Source organism: Desmodus rotundus, chromosome 8 (genome assembly GCF_022682495.2).
Source record: "Desmodus rotundus isolate HL8 chromosome 8, HLdesRot8A.1, whole genome shotgun sequence".
Lineage (NCBI taxonomy): Eukaryota > Metazoa > Chordata > Mammalia > Chiroptera > Phyllostomidae > Desmodus > Desmodus rotundus.
Window position 1 is genome coordinate 33347552 of NC_071394.1, and position 21281 is coordinate 33368832.

Sequence of the window (21281 nt, forward strand, 5' to 3'; positions counted from 1 at the left end):
CAGGAATGATGCAAAGTGCATTATATTTAGCTTTTTAGTTAGTCTGAGGGGAAAATTGCATTTATTTGCTAATTTTTCATGGTTGATATTTGTATATGTTTTATGGTTGGCTGACAGCAGGCATGTGACTCATCATATTTATTTTTCCAAATCAGCCAAAGGAAGGAATTTTTAATCAGTCAAATGTCAGTAAAAGCATGACGCAGTGACACAGTGTCTCTAACTCTGTTGTCATTTAACTCTTACGTGAGGCCCTCAGAGAAGACCCCGGGTGTCAAGAAGCCTAAACAACGCCATTTTGAATTTGCTATGCAGACTATTTAACTAGTCTTTCATTTTTTTTAATTTAATCTTTACTGTATTTTTTTTTTGCCATTACCATTTAGTCCTGTTACACCTCCCCCCACCCAACAACCCCCACACTATTGTCCACATCCCTGAGTCCTTTTTCTTGTTGGCTCAGTCCCTCCGGTGTGCCATGGAACACTGGTGTGTCGCAAGAATGTTTTAAATATTTAGTCGGGGACACTGACTTCTTTTCCTTTAAATTGTAAAATAACAGAATGACAACAGCCAATACAACAATAGCTGCCCAGTGTGAAGAAGTCAAAATTACAATACTTTTTTTGTTAGATCGGCAAAAAATATATTTTTTGGCGTGCCACAGAATTTTAGTAGTCTGTGTGTGCCACGAGATGGAAAAGGTTGAAAAATCCCTGGTCTAAACCAAAAAGAATAGTTTTAACTGTTCATAGTGGAAACTGCCATAGCCCAATGCCTTTCCTTTGTAGTAGAACCTGAGGCGTCTTTTGCATAATGACTTTGTAAGAAGAGCAACCCATTTCCAAGTATCTCAGAGCCTTCTACTGTATCCTTTTTTTTATTTTACTGAATTTGTATTATACAAATGAATAAAAGCTTTTATTGTATAATCCAGTTTAATTGTTTTAGGTTCTTCATCTTTCAACAAGTTGTTTTGACACTCACTTATTGTAATTACATTTTTAAGTTTAAGTATAGTTAGTGTACACCCTTTGTCAGTTATATTGGTTTCAGGTGCAGAACATAGTGACTGGACATTTTTATACCTTACGGTGTGACACCCCACTAGTTCTAGTAATCCTCCGTCACGGTGCAGACTGCTCACAATATTATTGACTATATTCCCTTTCACCTTTCACCCAACCTCCCCACACTCTTCCCTCTGGTAACCATCCCTTTGCTCTCTGTTTCTATGAGTCTGTTTCTGTTTTTGTTTTAGATTCCACATGTAAGTGAAACCTTATGGTATTTGTCTCTTTCTGTCTGGCTTGTTTTCTTAGCAGAATAACTTCTAGATCCATCCATGTTTGGGCAAATGGCAAGAATTCATTCTTTTTTTATTGCTGTATAGTATTCCAGTGTGTGTATGTGTGTGTGTGTGTGTGTGTGTGTGTGTGTGTGTGTGTGGCATCTTTATCATTGATGGATACCTAGTCTGTTTCCATAGGCTATTGTTGAGACACATTTATTTTCTATTTTGATGAGCATGCTCACTAACTGCTCATGTTATTACTATTGTTACTAGCTTGCTAAGCATTTACGTGTTACTTTTTTATGGTAGCATCTTCACTGTGATACTAAAGAGCGAAAATATTTATGCTATGGACTACAAATTAGGCTTTTCAATTTCGTGGTTTGAATTCATGCTATTTGACCAAAATTATATCTGGTATACTGATTTTTTGCATAGAGGATATTTGATTTGTTTCTATTTTTTATATTTTGGTAAATTGAATGGATATATGCAGCTTTCATATTATGTGAGTCCTCTCTTCATGGTTTAATTTATCGTGGAAGGATATGTAATAGGATTGTGTTTATTTACACTGTGCTGAAATATGGAAAAATTTTAGTATGCTTTTTTAAGAAAAGCATGTAGAATGATTTATGCTGTCTTTATTTTTCACGCAGAAAAATCACACTTTGAAACCACTTAATGTCTTCCTGTGGTTTCTTGTTTCTTATGTTTATCAAAAGAGTTAGGATTTTCACTTAGAGAATGTTACCTGGAAAACTAGCTCAGGGCTTGGTGTCACTTTACTCCTTCTTTCCTGATGTGTAAGAGAAAGGGTGCTGACCAGATGACCTCTATGAGTCCCTAACATTTTATCATTCTGTCAGCAGCCTGCCTATCAGGTAATTCTGAATCTGCGTGTCTCCACTTACAGTTGGATAGTATTTCACATTGTTTAGTTTGCCCATGTAGTCTTCGCTAAGTATCGGTGTGCATATGAATTATGTCCCGGATGCTTAGGATGATTCAGCCTTCCCCTCTACATTTGCAGGGTTGCATGGCACACGTCAAGAGGAAATGATTGATCACAGACTGACTGACAGAGAATGGGCGGAGGAATGGAAACATCTTGACCATGTAAGATGTCGGTAATTTTTTAGGTAAAAACGTTTTGAAAACAACTGGGGTGCGGTTGCCTCATAAAATAAAAGTGTGGGGATACTTTGAAGGTATTATGTTTTCTGCTCACCTTGAAAAAAAAGAAGAGTGAGAATACTTGAAGCAGAATATGGTATTTGATTTCTGAGTTGATACCAAAGCCATTTATGTAAGAGACATGTTTAGAACATGGAAAGGATAATAGTTTTCGTGAATGGTTTCCTGAGTTTACGCACTAGTGGGATTAATATTTGGAAAGGTGGCTGCATACCTTCATGATGTCCACTCTTTGCCATGACTCACGTACATGCCTCCCACATTTTGGTCTCATTCCCATTGAGTTTACTTATCTATGGGGGTCTCAATTTCAAGTCTAACCTTTGAAAAGATTAGACTGAAGCCTGTAGGAATTAAAGAACATCTTTCATTGTCCTAAAATAGTTTGTTTCCCTGCCCATCAACGTCTTTAAGTTGTGGTGATTGATCTGTACTTCCCTTTGCCCCGGTTCGTCACACAGCTGTTAAACTGCATCATGGACATGGTAGAGAAAACGAGGCGATCTCTCACTGTGCTAAGGCGATGTCAGGAAGCGGACCGGGAGGAACTGAATTACTGGATCCGGCGGTACAGCGATGCCGAGGACTTAAAAAAGGGCAGCAGCAGTAGCAGCAGCCACTCCAGGCAGCAGAGTCCCGTCAACCCAGAGCCAGTTGCATTAGGTATCTCTTCTTCAGTGGACCTGTTGCACAGATGTTTCTTATGCTATTAATGCTGATTTTATTTTTCACCTGCCTTTTCAAACATAAAGGGAATGCAGGGGATTTTAGAAAAATAAACCTTTCGTGTACCTTCAAATATGTGTTGTCTCTCTCTCAGGAAGGTGGGCAGATTGGCTTATGCATGGCGGTCACAAAACTTAAAACTCTTTTTCCAGGTTGAGGTGTTGGGCTCATGGTAAAGCTTCAGGGCTGAACCAGAATTTCACCTACATCACAGAAATGTGAGCTGCTTCACAATATAGCTCTTTGGACCCTGCCTCCTACTTGCAAGAGCGGTGTCTCAGTGGGCCTGGACTTCCAGAGTTCAGCAAGCTCTGGGGGGCCTTGCCCTGGCAGACGGGCATTTGAGAGCACTGGATACAGGAATGTGTGTGTTCTGATATTTTTAAGTCCTCACCTAAGGATATATTTATTGGTTTTTAGAGGCGGGGGGGGAGAGAAAGATAGAGACATCTGTCAGTTGCGTCTCGTATGTTCCCTGTCCGGGGATTGAACACACAGCCTTTTGGTTTACAGGACGATGCTCTAACCAACCACACCTGGCCAGGGCTGGTCTGATTTTTAATTAAAGACACAGTCTGAAGACAGTCTTGTTTTTTTGGTTGTGTCTTACATTAACACACACACACTCACTACCTCAAAATTCCTCCAGGAAGAGAGACCTAAGAGCTATGTAGTCTGCCCGCTGCTACTTGAAAATTAGGGATACAGATGTAGCTCTCCTCCTGTGACTTGACCTTAACGTAAGTGATTAACCGTGATTTCATTACTACTAGTTATATATAGAACTAATATAGCCATGTTTTAGCCTTTTAGAATGCTGACATGTAGCCATATTTCCTGTGGATATTTGGGGATCATTGGGGTTATAAGTAGAATATGATCACAAATACAGGCACGCCTTGTTTTATTGCGCTTCACAGATACTGCATTTTTTACACATTGAAGGCTTGTGGCAACCCCGTGTTGAACAAGTCTATCGGCTCTGTTTTCCAAAGGCTCAGGTGATGGTTAGCATTTCTTAGCAATAAAATATTTTTAATTAAAGTATGTACATGATTTTTTAGATATAATGCTGTATTGCACACTTGTTAGACTGCAGTACAGTGTAAACATACAACTTTTATATGTATTCGGAAACCAGAAAAGTCAAGCGACTCACTTCAGTTTGGTTTCCGCTTCATTGCAGTGGTCTGGACCATACCTGCAAAGTCTCTGGGCTATGCCAGAGTATGGAAAGAAATCTTGAACCTGAAAGAATTTCTGAGTGGCCTGTCAGCTTTCCCTAAAATTAGTAATAAGCTGTCATCATTTTTATTGCTGGTCGTTGTATGCATATACCATTTGAGTAAATTTAGCAGAGATGGATTGCTGTCGATCCCTAGTCTCTCCTCTCGTTTTCTCATGTTTAACTCCATACCCGTGCGGTGACTTGGGTTAGGCACAGTCCACGTTGTAAAGCATGGGTGGATTAAGCTCATGATGTTTGCCTAATGATCACTATTGATTACATGATCTTTTTAATTAAAATTATTCCTAGCCAGTAAAGATTTTTTTTTGTTTTACACTTTAGGTTTGTGATTCCTGCTAATCCCTGAATGCTGAACACCTATTTCTGTAAAAGTATTAAATAAAGGAAGATTCTAAGTCACTTACTTTACCCAGCATGCAGTATTCTAGAGCATATTTTAAAGACAAACCTGTATTTGTTAGGTTATGTTAAAGCAAGCAATAAAAATAGGTTAAAGTTTGATTTGTACCCCTACTGGTCCAGATAAAACTATTTAGAGCAGAGTCAAACGTTTTTTTATTCCTTATTATAAACAAAAAATGGTTAATCCTGACAGATCCATTCAGGATAAATAAAGGGGATGTTTGTAATCATTCAGAATAGGGAAAAATTAAGAGCCTTAAAGTAAATAAAACTCTGGGAATAAAAATATCCGACAGTTATTGAACAAATTCATTGGGTCAGTACTTATTTACGGAGGTCTCGTTCTGTGCCGGGAACGTGCTAGGCATTTATAACGGAAGAAGATTCACTGTCCCTTCCCTTGAGGAACCTTTGATCTGGTGGAGGAGATAGGAGAGGAGACAGCTAGGTATGGCACTGGATGGCCACTTACTTCAGTCCCCTGAACTGATAGCATCAGTGTTATCTGTGCAACTGTACATTGTAAAAAGCTTCAGAAATTCATAGACCTTCATACTTAAGTGAGTAATTTTCAGCATACAGAACATAGGATACTTATTATATAGTCACCACTAGGGCATAGGGTTCTAAAGATGCAAGAGTTTATCATTCCCAGAAAGATTGGTTTAGTTTTCCTGTTATGTAACTCAAGGAGTAAACTTAAAAAAAAATCCTCAAGAGTACACAAATTATATAACTTTTAATGATGCTTAATTATTTCATTTTTTAGCAAAACTGAGAGGTTGTTTTGGCTTTATGCTTTCGATTGTATCATTGAAAGGCTACAAGTATTTCATTTTTTTGTTTGCACTCTGGTAAAACAGTGATGTTCTTTAGGGGTGTAGAACCCTATAGTTCCTTTTAAGAAACTATAACAACTTGAGAGGGAGTTTGTCAAGAGCCACACGACATGCAAATTTTAGCATCTAGCAGTTGTTTTACTTTGTAGACTCTTGAAGCCTTTGAGTTCCATCTTGTGGGGTTGGCCTGTGGCTATAAATTACAAACCAGGCCAGGTGGTTTGTAATCGTGGACCATAACATTTACATTACATGCTTTCTAAGGTTCTCATCTAGGTTTTGGAGTTCAATGTATTGACGTGTAAGGAAAGAATTGGAGATCATTGAGTTACAAATCTCTTTTTTGCCTCCGTAGAGTGTGTAGTGGGGTGTTTATGTGCAGACAGAGCTGTGGTATGTGCATGCAGCCTCCCTATCCTACAGTTACATTGTGATTCTTTTGGCCCTTGTTGTATCTCTAGCTTGGAGACTCTGCCAGCGTTTATTCAAGCACACTTGGGGGACTGCACAGAGGATAATGTAACTTCCATCCCTGCTATGTTGTGTTGGTTAAACTCATTCCCATTCTCACTTTTGAAATATATCTATAGCATTAAGTCATTGTGAAGAATTAGTAAAATAATATGATTGATCTATTCCTAATTGAATTGTAGGATTTTCCCCAGATATTAAATGTGGACTGTTTTCAGTGCCCTCTTAAACAATGTTAAAATTGGGTACACATGGAACTTATGATGTTATTTCTACTCTTTAAGTCAAAAATAGGTTGAAATTTTGGAGGGCTTTCAAAATATAGATTTATCCTTGATATAATAATAATAGATGATGATGATGATGATGATGACTACTACATGAAAAACTCTAAATATTTGTCTTAAAATTAGCCAATCTTTAAACAATTTTTTATATTTTTAAAGTGAGAGTTGTGTGTGTGTTTTTTACACATTGTGTACTTCACTGAAGAGCAAGTTAATGCCAACAGATGTTTGGCATTTTATTGCTTAAGGAGAATGACTTTTGTCCAGTGTAGGTTGGCAGCTGCTGGTTAGCCCTTGATGTGCTCTTGGAGTGTTTACCTGGGTCCCTGTGCTGTGTCGTGTTGGTTCTTTCTCCTTTGCCTTTATTTCCTTTCATTTCGGGATGCTGTGATATTCGTAATTACTCTCTTGGTTCCTGACATTTTAGTTCCTTTAAATTACTTTCTTTTTACTGCTTTTAAACTATTCTAGAATCTTTCTACAGCTCGTCTTGTGTTTCTCAAGAATTCTTCTGCATCATTAGAGAGAATTATCTAATGATAGATTTAGGACTAATGTTAGAGCCTGAAGCATAAAACTGAAACATGATCCCATTTTCTGCTGTGCTTTTTTAATGTTTTAATGTTGTAATGAGAGGGTATGAAATTTGGAAAATGCCAGTGTGTTTTCATAAAGGTTTAGCTCTTGCGAGAAAGACATTTCAGAAAGAAGTTTTGTTTGTCTTAAATGAAAGGAAAAATCAAGTTAATTGTTCCAAAAGGCTTAGAAATTTGTCGAATACCTCTCTCTGCCCCAAGTAGACTGGTAGAGGAATTAGTACTTTAAAATTCCTCTGGCTGGCGAGCTTTGTGACTGTCACGTGATTGAATTACAGAATTTCTCAGTACTGTCTGAACGCTCAGGTTAGTGTGAAGGCTGAAGGCACCGATTCTGAGCAGAATGTTTGGGCTGAAATCTCTGGTTTCTCTTCTTACTTAGTCTTGCGACCTTTGGCAAGGAACTCTCTGCCTCAGTTTCCTTGTCCGTAAGTTGGGGATAATAATAATATATATCCCATGGGCATTTCTATGTTAAATGAATTAATATGTATAAAGCATACCAAACAGTGTCTGACATGTAGTAGAAATGATACAAGTTAACTGCTGTTGTTATTTCCAACATGCAGTCTCTAAAGGACATTTAAAGAATTGTGGAACATGAAACTAGTGTTTTTGCTTGGCAGCCAATATTATGACATTATAGTAGATTCTGAGGTATATATATTTTTATTTAGAAAGTATTCCAGGCAGTAATTTTTAGGTGACAACTTCATTTAATACACAGAGAAACTAAAACGGGAATTCTGTTTTATATAGTAAGTCTTTTCGAATCCTTATAAAGGCAATAGAAAAACAGTTTGCTTCCAACCAAAGATGTATATCATGCAGCTCCTATACTATCAGATTATAAAAACCACAAGCAAGTTCTTCAGAATATACCTGCATATACATGTTTAGAGTTTTGCACATTTGTGTTTCCTTTAAATCGCATCATGGGATTCCTTTTGAGACCATTGAGCTGAGCTCCTGACGTAAAGTACCTAGTGTATGTAAGTATATCGTGTTTTAAAAAATGTGACTATTAGCAAAATATTTCATCTTTTAACAAGAAGACATGACTGATTGCCTCTTGGAGCATTAGGTATTTTTATTTGTAAAGAAAGAAATTCTAATGAAGTTGCTGGCTTCTAGGTTGGGTTGGGGCTTCTGAAACATAATACTGACATCTCCAAATTTATTATCCTTAAAAACGAAAATACCTAGCATCTGTAAAGATGAACTGTCTTAACCCTTCCTGTCTTTCACTGGTTTTGTAATAGATAGTGTCATGATCATAGCCACATTCTGCCCATGACAGGATGAAGGCCGTAGGTAGGTGCTGCCAAGCTTTGAGCATTGCTGTCCGGGGTCATGTGAGGTCACATTGGTTCTCCAAAGGCTATGAGTTCACCCTTCCTGTATACTGATGGCGGCCTTCGCTGCATCTAGTATCCAATGGCCTCCGTTCTGTCGTAAGTGTAGTGCATCCTCCATCTCTTCATGTGTCATCTGTTGCTTTTTGTTCTTTCACGTTTCTTACAACGTTTTCCGTCCTTGACTGGCTCTCCTCTCTTGACAGATGTGTGCAGTCTTCTGGAGGTTCCCCCCTCTCTTGCCCCTAAGAGTTTGCATCCCAAAGCAAGCTAAACTTAATTTAGAAGGACTTTTCTGTAATTTTTCCATCTTTCTGTAGATGCAGATAAATATGTTTCACATTCTAAACCATCTCATATAAGCTCCTCTTTGCATCTACCACGACATTTTATTAAACTACCCACTTTATAACAACTGATGCTTTATAGGTAGTCAGGAGTTAATAGTTAAAAATTAGCTTTAGAATCTGAGCCTTCGAAAACTAGGTCTTTTTCATAGGTTTGTCTAAATTAGCCAATATGCTAAAATAACAAAGTCTTACCCTCATACAAGAAAAGTTCTCTTGTGATATTAACTGCAAGATTTTTTTGTTTGTTTTTAAACTCAGTTTTGTCTACATAGACTCTGTCATTGCTGATAATCAGAAGAGAAATATTGTATTTATTAGTCATTTGGTTCGTGTAGCTGTTTTGTATTCAGAATACAGTCTGAGGACTACATCTGTCGCTGATTACTCCATTCTTTCCATTGGTAGGACACACTGACTTAGAACTGAAGGGGCCATTGTAAAATATGTATGCATATGTGAAAATATGTGTATATTTCATTATTTATTGCCTTCAGAGTCTGCTGCTGCTTTGAAAAATTATTTTACAAAGTGGTGGAGGACTAAGAAAAAATCTGCTTGATTGGCTTTGGTGTTGCTGTCCGGTTTTTTGGTTAGGTGTAGACGGGTGTGTGAAATGCCGCACAACCTTCCGCGTGTGGTGTAGATGGACTGCGATGACGTTTGTTATGTAGCACATGGGAAGGTGGGCAGATGATTGGGCTGTGTATATTATATATATATATAATAACAGCTATAATATATATAGCTGTATATATTTGAGTAAATTGAGGGCTATAAACATTCATAAAGTTAGAATAAAATTTATAAAAATACCATCTAAGAAATTTGAGGACTTTCTGCCAAGGGGACTAAGGTAGTGAATTGCTATCTATCCTTAAGTGACATAAACTCAGGGAATAAAAAATCACTGGTATTTATTGCTTAATCTAAACCTCTCCAGTAGTTTTGTTTTCTTTAAAGTTTTGTGCTCTTTGTGCATCTAAGTGCTAGGAGAAAAAGAGAAACTTGAAAGTCTTTTTTCACCTTATTTATAAGAAAGTAAGTATGGATCTATTCTTACTGGACAACCTCCTAAATAATCATGAGGTTGGTAGCAACTAATGTCTGATGAGAGTTTAGGATGTGCCAGGCCCAGCACGTAATGGGAGGTAGCCCATTCAGTTCTCACAGCAGTGTTCTCAAATGTATTACGCGATGTCACATGGCTAGTAAATGTCAAAGCCAAAATTCAGCCTCACTGGACTCTAGAACTCACTCTTCTGTCTGCGCTGCCTGGGACTGGTAATTGGTATCTTTTATGCATGGGCATTGGGTACCCTAACATCGCCTTTTCTGTTCCCTATGAAATGATTGTCCATTTATAAAAAAGTAATTTTATGGACCTGTTGATCTTTCTATAATTCAATAAGTGAAAAAAAATTTGATGAAGGCATTTTTTTTGTTTGTCTTCAGACATTTTTCTTTGTGTGTGTGATTTTCATTTATTTATTTTTAAGTTACATTCAGTATTATTTTGTATTAGTTTCAGGTGTACAGCATAGTGGCTAGACAGTCATGTACTTTATAAACTGTTCCCCCCAGTAGTACCCACCTGACACAGGACATAGGGATTACAATATTATTGCCTGTATTCTCTAAGCTGTACTTCACATCCCTGTGACTACCAGTTTGTACTTCCTCATCCCTCCACCTTTTTTATCCAGCCCGCCAGTGGCCCTCCTGTCTGACAACCATCAGTCTGCTCTCAGTATCTATGAGTCTGTTTCTGTTTTGTTTATTTTCCTCTTTAGATTCTACATACAAATTGAAATTATGAAGGATTTGTCTTTCTTTATCTGACTTATTTCACTTAGCATAATACCTCTAGGCCCATCCATGTTACTGCAAATGGTAAGGTTTAATTCTTTTTTATGGCTGAGTAGTAGTCTATTGTATATACAGGGGTGAGCAAAAGTAGGTTTGCAATTGTTCATATGGAAAAATACAAATTAATAAATAATTATACCAGAATAAAGTCTGTGTTTTGTGTACTCACGACTGTAACCCTACTTTTGCCCACCCCTGTATGCCCCACAACTTTTTTTGTCTTCTCTTGGTGGGCACTGGGGTTGCTTCCCTGTCTTGGCTCCTGTAAACGGTGCTGCAAGGAACATAGGGGTGCTTATATCCTTTCAAATTAGTGTCTTGGGTTTTTTCGGATACATACCTAGCAGTGGGATTGCTGGGTCATGGCCGTTCCATTTTTAAGTTTTTGAGGAAACTCCGTACTGTTTTCCACAGTGGCCGCACCAGCCCAAACAGTGCGCCGGGGTTCCCTCCACCTCCTCGCCAGCACTTGTGGTTTGTTGGTTTGATGATGACCGCCGTTCTGACGGGTGTGGGTGATCTCTCATTGTGGTTTTCATTTGCATCTCTCTGATGATTAGTGACATTGAGCATCTTTTCATATGTCAGCCATTTGTATGTCTTCTTTGGAGAAGTGTCTGTTCAGGTCCTTTACCCATTTTTAATTGGATTATTTGTGGTTTTGGTGCTGAGCTGTGTGATTATTTTAAAAAGAAATTTTATATATTAACACCTTATGGATGTAGCGTTGGCTGGTATCTTCTATTCAGTAGGTTGTCTTTCTGTTTTTGAAACCTTTTTAATTTGATGTTGTCCATTTATTTCGTTTGTTTGTTTTGCTTACCCAAGAATACATATCAGAAAAAAACATTGCTAAGAGAAATGTGAGAGATTTTACTGCCTGTGTTTTCTTCTGGAACTGTTATGGTTTCAAGTCTTAAACTTAGGTATTTAATCCATTTTGAGCTTATTCTTACATATGGTGTAAGAACGCAGTCTAGTTTTATTATTTTGCGTGTATCTGTCCACTTTTCCCAACACCATTTCTTGAATACACTGTCTTCACCCCAGTGTATGTTCTTGTGTCCTTTAAGAATAAACTATACTTAAGCCAAAGTCTTTTTCTAAAAAATTGTCTTTAAAAGTTGTCACAGGTAAATCTGTTTTATTGTGCCTTATTGTGCAATGTGAACCTCACTGCACTACAGTTCTTCTGGGAAACCTTTGTAGTGGTGTGGAAAGTACTTTTGATAAATCTAATTAACTATATCACATTTTCTTGTAGTCATATATGCACCAAATGTTTTATCTAGTTTTCTTTCTTTTATGGATGCAAATTACTTAAAACACTTTTGGTTTTTGTCACTTTATAGAAATGAAAGGGCACATAGAATGCATGTGTATTTCCAGCCTGGCCAGTTACCCAGTAATCATAAAATTATAATGTAAATTTTTTAAAATAAACTTTTTATATTTGGAATAATTTGAGATTTAAAGAAACATTGCAGAGATAGTACCAAGTTTTCATGTACCCTTCACCAAACTACAATAAGCTTTTTCTAATTCAAAATCATGGGGAATGTCTTGGCTGTTGGTAAAATGATAATCTATGTACCCTCCTGTATTCAAAACATTCAAATGTATTGAAGGCATTCAAATATAAAGATACAAACTTAGCTAAATTGATCACTTTTCTTCTGTTTTTGATATTCTTTAGCTTTGCATAAGCTAAAGTATAGAACACAGAATGGGCTTTCTGTTGTCCTTCAGCATACCATTAGATAAATTATTGTTTAAAAAAATTGGTCTGCTACTTCACATCCACAGGTAGAGAAAATTTTAGTTATTTGAAACTTACCAAGAATTGAATGATTGTTACATTATTTAAAGTTAAGGTGATTTTTTTCTTCCTCAAAATGTCTAGTTATATATACTTTCATTGAAAATTCGATATGGAAGACGTAGTGAATATTTCAGCTGTGGAAGACTGTATACACTTGAAGTTGGTGTTTACACATATATAAAATATGTAAAAGGCACCGTGTCATCGCCATGAGTATGTCATTTTGAGATGAGCGCTCCTACCTCGACTTTATTGTTACATTATCTGTTTTCTCAAAGTTTGAACATTTTATAAGCATAGTAAGCACAGTATTAAAGTGGAGAGGTTCATTTTCTCTTTTGTAAAGCATGTACTAATTCTGTTTGGTTCACTGAATGTGGAAATCCATTCTAATGATTATCACTTGCTTTTAACCATGTCAAATCCTTATGACTTCCTTTGTGTGAAAATTTTAAAAGCTAAACTATAATTTTAAGAATTCATTAAATTGTGAGAACTGGTTAGCCACACCGTAAGGATCACCATTTCTTCCAAGGCGGTAGAGGCAGAGCTGTGTGGAAATATTACTATCCTAACATTAGATTTTTTTAAATTACCAGTTTGACTCTTGAAAGCAAAACTACCAATACAGTTTATTTTCTTTAAATAAAATATACCTATGGAAACTCCCATAGCGATCCACACTGGGAACAGTATTCTCAAACATATTGTCTAATGGAATCATTAAAATTGCTTCAGCTTTGAACCTGTAAGGCATTTAGACCCATGGCCTATTTTCCTTGAGCTCTGATGACTGGTCTTGCTATTTTTGTTTATTTTCTAGACGTGAAATGCTTAGCCTTTTAAAATTGTGTTTTTGTAAAGAAGCCAAAAGAACGGGCATAGCTTACTTGTACTCGATATAATGACATAACAGTGCTTATGTGCTTTCCTCCTCTCCACCGCTTTTTATCCTTTTTATAGATGCACATCGGGAATTCCTTCACAGGCCTGCTTCTGGATATGTGCCAGAGGAGATCTGGAAGAAAGCTGGTAAGAATTGTTTAAAAACACGAGTGTAGTGTTCTGGCAGCTGTGTGCAGTTGTTAAATGCAGTGATGTGAAGAATGACAAGAAAGGACTTTACTGCTAACAACAACTACAAAACAATACAAAACAGCCACCCACCCCCGCAACGAAACAAAATGGAAAAATCCTGACTAATATTCTTAAACCAGGACTGATTAGAACGTGAAATAATTGTTATTTTAGTAGCATCTGCTAGTGCTACTGTAATTGAGAGGCTGGCGATATTTCCATCATAAACCCCTATTTTTCAGGTACTAGAATGGTTCTGTTGCATGAAAGTTTTCCTTTGTGGAAAAAAAAAATCTAGTGTTTTATAACTTAAATTGTATACTTAGCCTTTTCTTCTGAATTCTTCAGTTTTAATAAAAACCACTATAAGTCAGTTTTAATAAAAACTGACTTATTGAGACACTCAGAAATTTTACGATTATAACCAATTTTCAAAATTGATCTTTCAAGCTAATTAATAATATTCCATGATCAGAGCTAAATATTTTTTTAAGTTAAATGACAAAGTTGGTCAATTTCTATTTTTCTTTTCTGTCTACACAATTTGTTTTCCATTAGGAGACATTGCTGTACATTTTGAAGCACATTTAAAGTTCCTGGTGACTCATAGACCTCCTGGGCTCAAAGAAGCTCAGATGGCAGAATCTGGGTGGGACACCAGCACTATATATAGAAGTGGGGCAAAAACCCTGGAGAAACCAACTCGGGAGCCAAAGCATAAGCCTGTTTCAAGAGTTAGAGATGACAGGACAGACACACAGTGGGGCTTTGAGCTGCTGTCACTACACCTGTTAAAGTAGTTTATCTGAGCTGAGGAACAGAAAGTGGTTATTTCTGCAAGCAGTCACATGGGTGTAGGGCTAGGAACCCTAATCAAGGAGCATGAGTCAAGGGAAAGGGCTTTTTGTTTTGGTTTTTTATAAAAGTTTTTGAGTTTTGATTTGACTCGTGTGTGCGTAGTAATATATAACTTTCTGACTCTCTGGTCACTTGGCTCTTATCCAAGTGTTTTTATAGATTTTCTAAGAAATACCTGTTTTTTGTAAGAGTGGTAAGGAGTTTTAAAATCTGATAGTATTCTAGGCTTAGTAACTTAGACTGAAAACCAAAAAGCTCTCTTGCATGTCCAATATGTAAGTCGGATACATCCACTCAGCTTAAAGGCAGAAGGTTAAATATATATGTTGCTCAGTGGCATAGTCTTACCAGATTTACCTTGTCACCTCTAAGGTTTTCTACGCAGATAATAGTGATGGATACTCCTAAGCTGTTAAAACATGCTGGGTGCCACCTACCTGGAGAAGGAATTGCTACATCTTTCTTCTAACCTTTTTTTCTCCTGCATTTTAAGCTGTTAGTGCAACTTATTCCAATAGGAGGTACAAAGAATTCATGTTTTGTATGACAGAAGGATGATATTTTATGCTGAAGGAAACTTTGCATTTCCCTTGTTTCTACGAGTATGCATTCAAGTTAAAATCCTTGCAAGTTCATAAAGAAAAATGGCAGTAAAGTCTTGTGTAATCCAAATTCCTTCTGTGCTATTACCTGCTCAGTTCTTTGTTTGACTACTGTTAAGTGAGAGCAGATTGTTCTGGCCATACCACCTTTGTTGGAAAGTCAACCTGAAGAGCTATGCACAAAGGAAGTCCTACCATAAGTGGTAAGCAATTGGAGGCAGATTCAAAACTCCACTATATACATTACTAAAAATTGATTGTGGTGACAGCAGTACAACTCTGAATATACTGAAATCATTGAACTGTGGACTTTAAATGCGTGAATTTCATAGTTTCTTAATTATAGGAACAATAAGGTGGTTACTAAAAGAAGGAAAAACTGCACTATGTATTGTGCAGTTAGCCAGGTGTGTGTTTGTTTTTTTTGTAGACATGTTGTAATGTACTGAGCCCATTATTATTTTTCTTTACTGTCTGTTTTGTCAGTTTCTCTAACCATTCTGGGTATACGGTATGTTGTGAAGACTTCAAGAGTAGAGGAAGCTAAATACTTTTTCCTACTGTGTCCATGAATTCCCTTAAGAGTTAACCTGCATCAAGTAAATGTTCGGAATGTTTTTTAGATGCGCCTGTTGCATATGTTAGGCCTCCAGTCTAAAATATGACGTGGTTGTGGTGTTGATTCCGTTCGTTCCCTTCTCACAGTGATACCCCTAACCTGCATAAGAACGGCTTGGGAATAGTTTTTTGTGAATGGATGCTAAATTCTAAGGAGGGTATTACATCCCCAAAGTGTGGACGACAGTTTCATTTTGAAGTCTCGAGTAACTGCTTACAATGTTTATCTTTCTGGGCTTCTGAGAAAGCATTTCTAGCATTAGCTGTGTCGAGGCATCCAGGGCTGAGTGTGACATCTGCCCTCAGCTTGTTACAACTTGGAAGCTTTTTCCAAGATTCTAAAATTTGCTGTGGGCAAATTTTTAAAGAAAAAAACCCATAAACTGTCTTTGCAATGAAAATGTTATACATCATAATATTACACCTTTGTGGCAAATGAGAAGTAAATAAAGTTTAAAGCATTTGAAAAATATCAAGGGTAGAGCTCTCAAAAGTCAGTGTAGTATACTTAATGCATCCCTTTTCACAGAAAATTATAATTGCAAAAGCATATTCTGTGCTTAAAAGCACATCATATAATATTTTCCACCATTTTATTTTCAATGACATCAAACTTGCAGAAAGTTCCAAAAAATATTATAAAAAATAACCCTATACCTTTCACCCAGTTTTCTGTCTTTTACTGTATTTGCTTTAATATCTTTTCTCTCTCTTTTCCCCTATCTCCTTCCTCCCTCCTTTGATTGTCTGTGACACATTATAGTTTTTCCCAAAACATTTGAAAGTAAGTTGGAGATGTCATCTACCTTTCCCCAGGCTTTTTAGTGCATATTTCCTAAGAACAAGGACATCTCCTGTATAATCTCAATACAGTTACCAAAATGAGGACAGGAACATTGCTACAGCACTATTATTTGATCTACAGACTGTATTCAAATATTTATACTGCCCCAATAATACTCTGTAATAATATATCATACATTTAAAAGTATTTGGGATCTTAACAATGTTGAAGGACTCAATCAGTTTTCACTTCAAAGTAGTATTTTTAAAAGTAACTGCAAAGGTAACAAAAAACATTCTAAAGTTACAAAAGGTCTTTATTTGAAAAAAATCTACCATAAAGATGGGTTTTAAATCACAACTGAATGTTTTCTTCAGTATATCCCTTTTTCAACTAATCAGTGAATGTTTGCAGTTGGTAATAAATATTCAAGCACCTTGCAAATGTCCTACCAATTCTCTTTGCTGTTCTGTATATGCCTGTGGGATTAGAATAGGAATGCATAATTTAAATATAAATTGCCTGATTTGCATATACAATTAGTCAAGCTACAGCTTTGATGGTAAGCAAAAATTATTGTCCTGTATTACCACTTAGATAGAATTTTAATTCACTTTGAATATTCAAACTAAATTAGACCCTGGCTGTATAGTTAGAAGGGCAGTACTTCCCTGGTGCCCCAAGCTGGTTATGACAGCGTCATAAAGGCATCTTTCGCCTGTCTGTGAAGAACTTGCTGCAAGCTCGTCTCAGCGTGCGGCTTCTATTCAGAGTGTAGATGGATATCTTAAAGCGACTGGTAAAGGCTTAAGATATTTTAGTTGATATTTCCAGTCTGGCTCTTTCCCTTATATTTCAGTCTGCCAACCCTATCAGACAGTAATTGCAGATGAATGGATTTAAGGAATAACGCTGCTAAAATGAGTGAGTCTACAAAAGTCACGACAGTTAATGACGAGTGGAGGGCTTTTGATGATTCTCAAGTCGTGGACAGTAGACGTGTGAAGTAAACCGTAAAAATTTAAGAAACCATAAAAGTATTTGCATCTCTTACATTTTTAATCTACAGTAAAACATTTTTATTAGGAATCAATGTTTTTAATTAAACAGAACATTTAATTAGGGTGCTTTTTAAGTGGGTGAAACAATTAAGTGCAAGCACTTGAAACATGTCATAATTAGTTTTAATAGAGTGTTAATTGGTACTAGGTTTGCCAAGTTAATAATTACTGCTTATTAAATTTTCAATTAATCATTGTCATTTTGCTTTGAATAAAGATGAAAATTAGATAAACTAATTCAGGGGGAGGATATTTTCCCTTGTTAATTAGAACAGTTAATTTTTTTAATAGAAATTACTTGTTTTAGTTGTCAGTCTTATGTTGTACATTAGATAAATCTTTGCCCACTTTCCACAGCCAAAAATAAAAAGCGAACCTGACACCTTGCAGGTTTTGTGGTTGGACCCGATGGTTTTGGCCTGTGCTGCGGTTCCGTTATATTTGTCCGGTGCAACAGTTGGCTGTGTGACACCGTGCACATATTTGATTAAGGAGATAGACAACAGCTTAGAATTTGGAAATGAGGAAATGATTTTGAAAAATCTCTGTCATTTAGTCTATAAAGGCACATACCCACATTACTCAGGAAATGATTTAAGAAAAAGAAAAGCTGAATCATCTGTCTGTCTCATCATCGATTTTCTTTAAAAGGTCTGCATTAACTTAATTGTTATATGAATTACCTTTTCACTATTGTGCTTTATTTTTTACCACTAAAATAATTGTTTGCACTTACATATGTTTATGTATGAAATGAATTTCCTTTCTCTCTTTTGTCTGAAAATTTTACCCAAGTATTTTCTGTGTTCATATTAACCTATAGTGGTGATTTTCAACCTTTTTCATCTCATGGCACACATAAAGTAATTACCAAAATTCTGCAAAAAATATATGTTTTGCCAATCTGATAAAATAGATACAATTTTAATTCATGCACACTGGATGGCTGTGGTTGTATTTGGGTGTTGTCATTTTTTTCAATTTGACAGCCCAAGGGAAAAGAGGTCAGTGCCCCTGACTAAACAGGTATTGCATGTTTTAAACATTCTTGCAGCACACCGGTGTGCCTGCTGTCGGCACACTGGTTGAAAATCACTGACCTACAGCATCGCGACAGACCACATTCTTTATGTGTGCGAGTTACCCAGACAGGTTTCTTGTGGTGGTTTTTGTCCTTTAAGTACTTAGTTTGGTCTCACAGTACTTTTTGGAGGTAATAGTTATGGTAGAAAAGTTGTAGTAATGCTATCAGTAGTTTAAGAAATATTCCTAGAATTACAAGTTAAAGTTTCAGTCTTCGTTTTCCTAACCGAATTTCAGAAATCTGCTGTTTTTTTAGTTAGCCAGACGAACTGCCCAATATGTGGGATGGCAGTCATGCCTGTTCTGTAGAGTTCTTTTCAACAGCCAACCAGGTCCACGGTCCCGTGCTAACAGAGAGCTGTTCTCTTGTCCGGTTCGGTGTGCCTGGCATGCAGAGGAGGCTGTTAACGAGGTGAAGCGCCAGGCGATGACTGAGCTGCAGAAGGCTGTGTCCGAAGCCGAGAGGAAAGCCCATGACATGATCACCACGGAGCGGGCCAAGATGGAGCGCACAGTGGCCGAGGCCAAGCGGCAGGCGGCGGAGGACGCGCTCGCTGTCATCAATCAGCAGGAGGATTCTAGTGAGGTGAGGCGTGGGTGGGAGCTTCCAAGGGAAGAAGGCAGTTTCCATGAATTACAGGGGCCGTTTTTTGATCCAGGAGATACCTTAGACAAACCTATCTTTGGGGAAAAGTTAGAATAATTTGGGGAGTTCTGGCATTTGAGGGATTGATCAAGAAGAGGTGATCAAATTTTGTCTTTATGAAAGAGCTAAAAGAACAACTCTGCCAAAGAAAGTTTTTAATATATTTAAGGGGTATCAGATTAAAGCAAAATTTGTATAACTTTCTATCGCCAAGAACCCAGCTGTGTGTGTTAGCATATGTATGGGGTTCCCTTCTAACAAAAGGGATTTAATAGGGATACCGTGTATAAGCTGTGCTCTCCAAAACCACATTACATGCCTGGGATCAAAGTCATTTCCTTAACTATTGGTCCTTAAATCCAATGCTAAAATAATGTTTATGTCAATTAAACATGTTTAAGAGATTTTCTGCACAGTCTTCTTTTCCATGTTTTTTTTGTAATAACTATTTCATTGTAGTTATAATGATCATTTCATCATATAACATCCCTGCCAGAGGCAGTATTATTTTGTATTGTTCCAGTATATTAAAACGCATTCACACACACTCATAGCCTAAGTGGTGCAAAGATCTGGGAAGTAACTAAAACACAGTATCTAACAGAATGTTTTCTAAAACAGTCTGTAAGACCAAGCACATGGTGCTGCTCCACACCGATACAGCACCACCATCCCCAGCCCCAGAGTAACTACATAAAGGACTACAATTAGCCGCACTAGCAGAACCATGAACTGATAAATCAATGGTCTACCCTAATACATATCTATAATTTGCGAGGGAGAGTAAGAATTTAATTTGTACCAGGCTTTTCTGTAGATGAAAGACCCTGTGGGAATCACTCTATGCCCAGAATTTCAATTTAATGTGTAGCAGATGAATATCAAGAGGACAAAAGGAATTGATTTTCAACATTTGAAAGTTTCTCAGGAAAAGAGGGACAAAGGGAAGTTTATCTGCACTTTAATTGCTGACTTTTCCATTGTTGAATTAAACGAGACATAAATTCAATTTTATCGGCATCCATGGCTAAGATATTTAAGGATCTTGTTTTGTGCTTTAAAAAAAACAAAACCGTTAGCATCTTCTGGAGAGAATTCGCCCCCCTCTATTCAAGTTAGTAATGCGGGGCGGCAGTCGTTGCCATTCTTAAAACATTATCACTTTCACATGAATGTTTAAGTCCTATTTATGTTGCGTATTTTGTAGGTCACTAAATTCTGCAGACAAAATATCTAGAAAGAGAGTGAGGACTAAGTCTTTGTCTTGCACGTGCTGTAATCACTTCAGTATCTGTAAGCTTTTTACCTTTATTCTTAAAACATACCCGGAAAAACATATGATCTTGACCCTAATATTCAGTATTATAAAAACATGGTGCATCAAACAGTAGCTCTGGTAACTAGTAGAGAGGATGAAAAAACCTAGGTATGAGTGATTTTTCTATCGTGATTGTTTTTCTTTTTCTCTTTTTGGATCTCTTGGGAAACTGGTCTTTAACACAGCACTACTCCTGTCTTCGGTGGTGATTTCCCAAGGATTTTAAAGCACAAGCACACTATGCCAGGAGAAAGGGCGTGGAATTCAGAGGGCCAAACTTAATTCCTGGTGGCGTCTCCCACAATTCTGTGATTTGGGGAAAGCCACTAAGCCTCCATAAGCTTTGCTCTTTTACACGATGCGAAGATGAGTGAAACTGTCTCACACAGTGGCTAGGACTTTAGCCACGGGAAAACTCCCCCGACTAGAGTTACACAACTGGGCCGTGGCAGGAGCTAACCCGGAACTCGCCGGGTGCTGTCAGTCTTTACATTGATCTGCAGCAGTGAGAGAGGGAGCTGTTCGGAAGGACCACCATGGTAATTTGGGGATGCAGATGAAGAAAGGCAACTCAAGTCCTGTTGCCTACTTTTCTTCCCTTTAGACTGCAAGGCCGCTCTTTAAGACTTGGTGGGGGAAGGATTGATGTCTCTAAGGATTAAGCCTATTTTCTTCAAAAGTAATGTGGACATTGTCCTGAGAGAGGAGAGCGAACGATGGGAGAGTTATTTCGTTTGAATGTAGCTGAGTCTCTTCTAGACTTGCACACAAGTCTATACA

The 21281-nt window shown here is 37.2% G+C and overlaps 1 protein-coding gene across 4 annotated transcripts in view; it reads left to right on the forward strand.

The window, feature by feature from the left end:
• RUNX1T1 (RUNX1 partner transcriptional co-repressor 1) overlaps positions 1 to 21281 on the forward strand; it is a 145392-nt gene that overhangs the window by 110596 nt on the left and 13515 nt on the right. For all 4 annotated transcript variants that reach the window (XM_024572148.3, XM_045181659.2, XM_045181660.3 and 1 more), the window contains 4 exons: positions 2328 to 2413; positions 2953 to 3154; positions 13418 to 13486; positions 18933 to 19123. In XM_024572148.3, coding sequence (XP_024427916.1) covers positions 2328 to 2413; positions 2953 to 3154; positions 13418 to 13486; positions 18933 to 19123 — 548 coding nt within the window. The remainder of the gene's footprint in view (positions 1 to 2327; positions 2414 to 2952; positions 3155 to 13417; positions 13487 to 18932; positions 19124 to 21281) is intronic.